General features: G+C 46.3%; 1 protein-coding gene across 1 annotated transcript; it reads left to right on the forward strand.

The window, feature by feature from the left end:
• Positions 1-789: 789 nt before the first annotated feature.
• Positions 790-8253, forward strand: LOC143297009 (uncharacterized). The gene is made up of 4 exons (XM_076609130.1): positions 790-2610; positions 2832-2977; positions 4416-4543; positions 6305-8253. Exons 1-4 carry the CDS (start codon positions 1548-1550, stop codon positions 7488-7490), a joined length of 2523 nt encoding a protein of 840 aa, XP_076465245.1. The 5' UTR covers positions 790-1547; the 3' UTR covers positions 7491-8253.
• Positions 8254-9483: the final 1230 nt, after the last annotated feature.

Consider the following 9483-nt stretch of genomic DNA (forward strand, 5'->3'; position numbering starts at 1 on the left):
TTGATGATGGTAACTGGGATGAAACGCTGTTAACGTCGTCTCTTTCGCCGTTCGTATGGAGAGAGTTAACCTGTCCGTATGGCTTTGAAAGCTTTTCACAGGCTTCAGTTGTCAAGTTGTGTTGGTGAGGGGGGCGTTTTGTAGAAGGCTTGGCAAGCGAAGATCTCACCTGGTTGTACACCATCTTGTGCTTTGAGCTGATCCGCCCAGGAAACAATCGTTACTGAGCAACCAACAGTTTTTATCCCTGGGTTCCACCTTCAGAGGGCAGCGACAGCTATGGAATCAATCAACAGTTCCCCATGTATTTGTGTGATGGTGACTATGCTATGGAATCAATCAACAGTTCCCCATGTATTTGTGTGATGGTGACTATGCTATGGAATCAGTCAACAGTTCCCCATGTATTTGTGTGATGGTGACTATGCTATGGAATCAATCAACAGTTCCCCATGTATTTGTGTGATGGTGACTATGATATGGAATCAGTCAACAGTTCCCCATGTATTTGTGTGATGGTGACTATGCTATGGAATCAGTCAACAGTTCCCCATGTATTTGTGTGATGGTGACTATGCTATGGAATCAATCAACAGTTCCCCATGTATTTGTGTGATGGTGACTATGCTATGGAATCAATCAACAGTTCCCCATGTATTTGTGTGATGGTGACTATGCTATGGAATCAATCAACAGTTCCCCATGTATTTGTGTGATGGTGACTATGCTATGGAATCAATCAACAGTTCTCCATGTGTTTGTGTCATGGTGACTATGCTATGGAATCAATCAACAGTTTCCCCATGTATTTGTGTGATGGTGACTATGCTATGGAATCAATCAACAGTTCCCCATGTATTTGTGTTATGGTGACTATGCTATGGAATCAATCAACAGTTCCCCATGTATTTGTGTCATGGTGACTATGCTATGGAATCAATCAACAGTTTCCCATGTATTTGTGTTATGGTGACTATGTTGCTCTCGCTGGAGGATGCTGTGCTCTAGTGGTATAAACACATTCGAAAACAAGAGAACGCTGGCTATTAAGAAGCGTGACCTAAGGAAGCAGGTCTCAACTTCTAGAGACGTTTTCCCTTGCAACACCTGTGGGAAGTGCTGCGCATCCAGAATTGGCCTCTTCTCCCATATGAGGACACACACCGACAAATAAGCCTGCCTGCCTACTCATCCGTCGGTCCGACGGGAGACTCCATGACTATGTTGACTCGCGCTCTGTTGCCACTGAGACAGGCAGCTATCTTCACTCTGACTTGTCTCAAGTCGGCAGCGATACTGTCCTCCAGTCTGTGCAGTCGAGTGTGAAGCATGGATCAGCGCTCCTGTTCATAGTCTTTGGATTGACCACGTGCACTTTCAAGTGTCCTGATTCGTCTCGGTCTAAAACATTGACATTCTTCTCGATGGTGGAACTTACACGTTACTTTCTGTTCTCAGGCCTTCGCAATCCCCCAATCCTCCGGACAGCAGCACAGTAGTAGTGAAAAATCACTTGGTCAGTCAAGCATTCAGTCAGTCAATAAAACATGGAAAGCAGTGAGGAGGAGGAGAAGCAGTCCTACGAACAGGAACTGTACCGACTGATCACCGTCATTGGAGACCGCCGCCTGTGGTTCACCAAACAAAAACTGCAGGAATACACCGACAAGGTGCTAGCCCTCCGGTCCACCCCCACCAAAAAACGCCCCGGGGACTACGGCTTTTTGGGTCGCTACGACATCGCCGAGGTTTTGGGCGAGAGGAGGCTGGTGAGAGCCGGTGACAAGAAACAGGTGTACCTGTCACTAGAGGAGGTATACTGCGCCGTAAAAGAAGCGCACGAGGCGTGTGGCCATGGTGGCGAGAAACGCACGGAGAAGGAGCTGTCCAAGAGGTTCGCCAACGTGACGAGGGAGCAGGTCAAGCTGTACCTGGCCACGTGCCGCACGTGCGCGCTGAAGAAGGGCAGGAACAAGAACAAGGCGGACACCTGTCACTACACCACCGGTTCTCCACACCCACACACCGCCACCTCATCCGTCACATGCAGCACCGCTTCCTCACGACCGATAAGAACCAACCCGTCCATGCCTTTCCTTCAGAGTCCACCGAAGCCTTTCAACCTGCCAGAAGATTCTTTTCATCGCATGTGTCAGTCAAAGCCTTCCAGCAAGGGAGAGTCAACGGATTTCTCCGTGAGCTCGTCAGAGCCGCGTGGCGAGAGTTCTTCAGAAGCAATGGCCATGGTGTCCCTGTCAAAGCTTTCAGACACGTGTTCATCACAAGTTTCGGGCACGGGTCCGTCACGGCGTTTCAGTGCCAGTCCGTCAGAACGAACTGAACTCAGTTCCCGAGAGCCATTGGACATGGCCCAGTTACAGTCATATCACGTGACCATGCCTGAACCACGTGACACAAGACCGTCAGAGCTGGCTGCTGAGAGTTCTTCCACGCTGTTTGGTGTGGGTGATTCTATACAGGCTGCTGATCCGCAAAGGCTGATGACGACAGACTGTGACGTCACTGGTGATCAGCCAGCGACGATGACGTCAGAGCGAGAGCTGTCGTCAATTAGGACCGACAAAATTTCAAAACAGACTTTGACAGAAGGTATTCAAGGCCGATTTTTTTTTCGTCGTGTTTCATTATTTACTTTACTGGCTTTCGTTTGGTTGTGTGTGTGTGTGTGTGTGTGTGTGTGTGTGTGTGTAAGAGATGGGAGTGCGGTGGGGATGGTACTTAACGGGGGGGGATATACAAAGAATTGATCAACTAGAACAGTAGAATAAAAAAAAAAATTCATGCGCGTGGGTGTGTGCACGTGCGTGCAGCAGACGGACGCGGACAAAGGGACGATGGAATCCAGCCCAGACCTACAGTGCCAGAGACAGAGGAGGCAGCAGTGGCGGGCACCATCCTGCAGACAGCCATCTACCTCCTGAAGGGCATGAGGGAGTTCGACACCATGCTGTTCGAGGTGGGAACTGTTGGACCCTGTCTTTGTCTGTGTCCCTCTGTAATCACGTCTGTCTGTTCGTCTGTGTCTTTCTGTAATCACGTCTGTCTGTGTCTCTCTATAATCACGTCTGTCTGTTCGTCCGTGTCTCTCTGTAATCACGTCTGTCCGTCTGTATCTCAAAAAAATCACGTCTGTCTGTTCGTCTGTATCTCTATATAATCACGTCTGTCTGTTCGTCTGTGTCTCTCTAATCACGTCTGTCTGTTCGTCTGTGTCTCTCTGTAATCACGTCTGTCTGTTCGTCCGTGTCTCTCTGTAATCACGTCTGTCTGTTCGTCTGTGTCTCTCTGTAATCACGTCTGTCTGTTCGTCTGTGTCTCTCTGTAATCACGTCTGTCTGTTCGTCTGTGTTTCTCTGTAATCACGTCTGTCTGTTCGTCTGTGTCTCTCTGTAATCACGTCTTTCTGTTCGTCTGTGTCTCTCTGTAATCACGTCTGTCTGTTCGTCTGTGTCTCTCTGTAATCACGTCTGTCAGTTCGTCTGTGTCTCTGTAATCACGTCTGTCTGTTCGTCTGTGTCTCTGTAATCACGTCTGTCTGTTCGTCTGTGTCTCAATATAATTACGTCTGTCTGTTCGTGTCTCTCCGTAATCACGTCTGTCTGTTCGTGTCTCTCCGTAATCACGTCTGTCTGTTTGTCTGTGTCTCTGTAATCACGTCTGTCTGTTCGTCTGTGTCTCTCTGTAATCACGTCTGTCTGTTCGTCTGTGTCTCTCTGTAATCACGTCTGTCTGTTCGTCTGTGTCTCTCTGTAATCACGTCTGTCTGTTCGTCTGTGTCTCTCTGTAATCACGTCTGTCTGTTCGTCTGTGTCTCTATATAATCACGTCTGTCTGTTCGTCTGTGTCTCTAATTTATTGCACCCTTTCTTTGTCAGTGTCTCTCTGTCTGTGTGCTTGTCTCTGTGTGTGTGTGTGTGTGTGTGTGTGTGTGTATTTGTGTGTGTCTCTCCCTATCACTATGATTGATTCTGCTTTTGCTTTGGTCCCTCTTTAGGGCGAGGGCAGAATGTGAAAGACAACATGCTTCTTGCTTTACCTGTTACCCGTATTCGTAATGATTTGATTTTTTTCTTGTTCTGTCTCTGTCTCTATCTCTGTCTGTCTGTCTGTCTGTCTGACTCTCTCTCTCTCTCTCTCTCTCTCTCTCTACCCCTGTTTCTGTTTGTGTATATGTTTGTTAATGATGATGATGATGATGATAGTTATTTTTATCATTATTATTATGATGCTGTTGTTGTTATGATTGCTATCATTATCATTATTATCGTAGTAGTAGTAGCAGTAGTAGCAGTAGCAGTATCGTTATCCTATCGTCACTATAACCGTCAGTAACTTCCCTACCCCCTCCAGTCAAGAGGCCGCAGTGATGAAGATGCCGTGTCCTTGTGATGCAGGTGAGACAGCTGCTGCCCAGCATGGAGCGGGTCCTGCACGTCACACCTGTCGGTCTGTACGGCCTGCTGGGCTGGCCCTGCCACCCCCTCACCTCCACCCTCACCATCCACGGCCTCCTCACCCACAGGTAGGTGCTGGTGCTGGTGCTGGTGCTTGTTTTGTTGATACCTCGGTTGTAGGTAACTCCACTGAGAACTATGTACCAGCTTTGCTTCTTCTTTTTTTTTTTCTATTGCTTTTTGACTCACTTGTGTAAACAAAGTGAGTCAATGTTTTAACCCGGTGTTCGGTTGTCTGTGTGTGTGTGTGTGTCTGTGTGTCCGTGGTAAACTTTAACATTGACATTTTCTCTGCAACTACTTTGTCAGTTGACACCAAATTTGGCATGAAACTGAATAGGAAAAATTCAGTTCTTTCCAGTCATCTCGTTTAAAACAATATTGCACCTCTGGGATGGGTCCAAAAAAAAAATGAAGCCTAATTATATGCAAACTGCATTTACTGTTATATTTACATTTTTTGTATTCTCTAAACTTGGCACTTTGATCTGATATTCTGACACAACAACAAGAGCAGTCATTATTATCATTTTTTGTTCAAACAGGAACTTCTTTTGCTAAGCATGGAAGTTTTATTTATTTTGCAAACGTTTTGGTACAGATGGTAAAAAAGGGAAATTACTCTGTAATTAATGCTAGGGGACTTTATTTGCCACAAGTGAGTCTTGAAGGCCTTGCCTCTCTTGTTTCTATTGCTTTTTGACTCACTTGTGTAAACAAAGTGAGTCTATGTTTTAACCCAGTGTTCGGTTGTCTGTGTGTGTGTGTGTGTCTGTGGTAAACTTTAACATTGACATTTTCTCTGCAAATACTTTGTCAGTTGACACCAAATTAGGCATAAAAATAGGAAAAATTCAGTTCTTTCCAGTCATCTTGTTTAAAACAATATAGCACCTCTGGGATGGGCAAAAAAAAACAAACGAAGCCTAATTATATGCAAACTGCATTTACTGTTATATTTATGTTTTTTGTATTCTCTAAACTCGGCACTTTGATCTGATATTCTGACACAACAACAAGAGCAGGCATTATTATTATTTTTTGTTCAAACAGGAACTGCTTTTGCTAAGCATGGAAGTTTTATTTATTTTGCAAACGTTTTGGTGCAGGTGGTAAAAAAAAGGAAATTACTCTGTAATTAATGCTAGGGGACTTTATTTGCCACAAGTGAGTCTTGAAGGCCTTGCCTCTCTTGTTGTTGCTTATAATTATGCTCTGCACTCACTCACTCATAGGTATAGGCAGCTGCTGTTTTTATGAGAGCACTGAGCACATTTGTACCTGCTTTGCTTTTTTTCTGTTAAGTTGTTGTTGTATATATGCTCAGCTGCACTTAGCTCATTCACAGGTAGGTAGGTAGCGGGTACAGTAGTATTGTGTTCTGTTGCACTGGTTTTTACTTGTCGTTATATTGTGTTACAAGGCATATGCATGACAGTGGTTTAATGGTCTGCGTCCTGTTATGTATGCATTCATGTATGTACGTACGTGTGTGTGTGTGTGTGTGCGTCGGAGGGGGTGGGTGGTAGGGGGGTTTAAAGAAAGAGACAGATCTACATAATGTACACATGGGTGTGTTTATGTATGTATGGTTGTACCTGTGTAAAAGAATGTCTTCTGAGAGCGAGGGAAAGAGAGAGACAGACAGACAGACAGAGATAATTTTTTTACAAAGTTGTGTACAAATCCGTTCATGTGATGCTTTGAAAACACAGAACCTGTTCATGTACTGCTTAACAATAACGTATACAAAAACAAGCTTTACAAGTGTAGTCACTCCTGTCGTGTTGACCAGTTGACCCAGCAGGCACGTGCACCACTGTGTGCAGGGTGGTCTACCTCCCTCCCCGCCACGTGTCCCTCACCTACAGGGGCATGCCATTCGACGTGGACCGCTTCATCTCAGAGCTCAGGTGGATGGTCAGCCTGAGGAACGTCTGCAGCGGCTTCCCCGCGGACCTCCTGCCCACCACCACCACCACACCTCCCCCGTCCTCCCTGCGGGTGTTCGATTCCCCGGAGCCCAGGGTGCAGGCCTGTGACTGCCCTGTGGTGCTGGAAGTGAAGGGGAACGGGAGATGCCCCGCCTGCAACGCTGTTGTGGATTACTTCACTCGCTCTGCTGGACAGGACTCCAGCGTTACGGGCCCACCCTCCTCTCCCTCTGACGACAACTTGCCTGTCTGTTTCCAAGACGATTTAACCCCGCCACCAAATAAGAAACCCAAAAGGTGTGATCGTGTAATCCTCGATGGAATGAAAACCACAGTGAGAAGACTGTCTGGTGATCAGAACGTGTCTGGGGGTTCTCGTAACAGCAGTAATGATGCAGCGGTGATGAAGTCAAGAAGAAAAAGCAGACAGTCGTCCTCACAGGGAAAATCAAAGAGTTTGCTTTGTCCTGGATATGAAGGAAGAAAGCCAGACTTGGCTGAACCTGTTCCGCCATCGCAGGCGCCTGAGTCTTCACAGACAAACGAACTATCAGACACTTCAAGTTCTTGTCCGCAGCTATCGCTCCCTTCCTCACAAGAAGGATTCAGTGTAACAATGAAAACTACCCAGGCAGGAAATGTAAGTGCCAGTCACTCAAAATCTCAGCTCCATGAAACAAATAGACAGCTAACTCCTGCTCAGCCAGTTGATTCTTCCAATCCTCCAAACGAAACAGTTGTTGAAGGGGTTGAATACAACAACGCGGTGATCAAAAGGGAACCAGAGGAGGACAGAGCTGAGGTCATCGTGGAAAGAGCAAAGGACGTGGAGTGTAGCCTTGGTGGGCACGAATCAAGCTCTCCAGACCTGCACCTCGCTGCTGACAGTGCTTCGCTCCACTGTGACGACCCGGGGTCAGAGTCTGTGCCTTCCGTGACCCAGCAGGTGCACGTCAAGCAGGAACGGGGAGACAGCGTGACACTCCCAGTGGCCGTGTCTCCAGCAGGCGAACAGCCTGTTCCATTGCTGGCAGTCAAACTTGAAGTGGCCCATTCAGAGAACACATTATTTTTGCCTTGAATTCTTTTACGTGCTTAGGGATGCATTTAAAAAAAATAATCAGGATTCATCGTCTCATCCTAAACCAGCACCCAAACCCATCCCGCGGAAGGTAAAAATAAAAGGTTGTTTGTTTTTTGTGTCTGTCTGGCACCAAAAAGCCTATACCTACTGGGGTATAGGCCTTTTGCTCGAACAACGGACCTTGAATCTTCTGTTTTCGATAATCAGTAGACCAGATCACCATGTTTGTAATAGAGAGTACTGAGTAAATAAATTGTTAAGAGAAAAAAGTTGTTTTCTTAGAAGCTAGGGAAAGTACTTGGACTTCCAAAGCTGATGTTTGTAGAATGACAATTTCCAGTCTCTCGTGCTGTCACTTTCCTCCCCTCCTCGGCACCCTTCACTCCCTGCCATATCTGTCCCACCTTCCCACCTCTCTTTCCCCTTCAATCCCTGCGTCTCTCTCTCTCTCTCTGTGTCTCTGTCTCTGTCTGTCTGTCTCTCTCTCTGTGTCTCTCTCTCTTCCTTCATTCACAGAAGCAAACGATGTTCCGAGTATGGCTGTATTGCGCTGAACTTTGGAGTTTAAAGCAGGGCATAATTTAAGTCTACGTTGACAGTGGCTATCAACACACCCAAACAAAACATTTTCTTGTTCGCTTTTATTTCCCGTTTCCTTATATTTGATCAGTTGTGGAAAACAGAATATGTTCTACTGAATGAGGGGAAGGGGGAGGGATGCGAGTGTACATTTGTATATACATATATCTGTGTGTGTGTGTGTGTGCGTGCGTGCATGTGTGTGTGTGTGCGTGCATATGTGTGTGTGTGTGTGTATGCGTGTGTGTCTGCGCGTGCGTTTGTGTTTCTGTATGTGTCTCTGTGTATGCAAGAATGCATGCATGATGCGACATACATAATCACTTCCTATTACTTATTTCCGCATCAACAGCGATCAGAGGCAGAGTTCACCCCCAACCACCTTGCATTGTATTCTAAAGCCCATGTCAGACTGCAATGGACAGGCAGTCGAGCTCTTGTGTGAACCGGACAGTGTGATAAAGACACGTCTGTCCACCAGGAACAAATTGTTGTTCTGTCCATAGTTTCATATCTCCCCCCTCCCCCCTCCCATCTGCCTCTGCCCCCCCTCTCTCACCACCCACATCCATCTCTGAGCACGTTTAGCCCAGAAGGATTTTCCTCCTGACTTCCTGTCCGAGGTCACGCACGTGTTTCCCTTTCCGGTTCCGAGTCAGCTGCCCGATACATACTTCCGGCATGCGTGTGGGGTGTTCTTAGCTGCGGCGATTGACATTAACGGTACAAGCATGTGGGTTTTTTTTTCAACGAATGAATGGGTGCACTGCTGAAGTAAAAAGTGCTACTTGGTCTAAAATTTCCAAAGGCAAAATGTTTATGACATCGTAGAATATTCTTCGGTTGAATTCCGGACTGTCGAGTCGATTATTTATGGTGATCAATAAAAAATCGACTGGGTGGTATTAAAAGATACTGAGGTATACGTAGCTTTGTGTTTGACCCCCGTTTTGGGGTCAATGGTATCTTTTCTTTAGGGACAGATTGGGGTTGAGGACACGAGACTGTACTTTGAATGTCAACAGTGGGGGATGATTTTATGGAATTGTCGAAGGGATGCACATTGCATTCGACTTGAGTTTGGTTACCATTACTACCACCAACTCTACTGATAAACGAATAATCACACACACACACACACACACACACACACACACACACACACAAACTCTCTCTCTCTCTCTCTCTCTACACACACACACACACACACACACACACACACACACACTATTGTTACTATTGTTGTTGGTATTACTTGACACATCTTTCTCATGTCATTTTGGTACAAAATAAAATGTATGTGAGTGATGCATGCATGTGACGGTGTATATTTGTAGACCATGGGTAATGGGGCGTGCGTGCATGTGTGTGTGTGTTTGTGTGTGTGTGTGTGTGTGTGTGTGCGCGCGCG

This window comes from Babylonia areolata, chromosome 22 (assembly GCF_041734735.1).
Source record: "Babylonia areolata isolate BAREFJ2019XMU chromosome 22, ASM4173473v1, whole genome shotgun sequence".
NCBI lineage: Eukaryota > Metazoa > Mollusca > Gastropoda > Neogastropoda > Buccinidae > Babylonia > Babylonia areolata.

What these genes read in the sequence shown, in the direction of transcription:
- LOC143297009 (XM_076609130.1), top strand. Translation starts at nt 1,548, where the DNA reads ATGGAAAGCAGTGAGGAGGAGGAGAAGCAGTCCTACGAACAGGAACTG. An exon ending in AAAACAGACTTTGACAGAAG is followed by an intron (nt 2,611 to 2,831) that starts GTATTCAAGGCC and finishes ACGTGCGTGCAG; the next exon opens with CAGACGGACGCGGACAAAGG. An exon ending in CACGGCCTCCTCACCCACAG is followed by an intron (nt 4,544 to 6,304) that starts GTAGGTGCTGGT and finishes CACTGTGTGCAG; the next exon opens with GGTGGTCTACCTCCCTCCCC.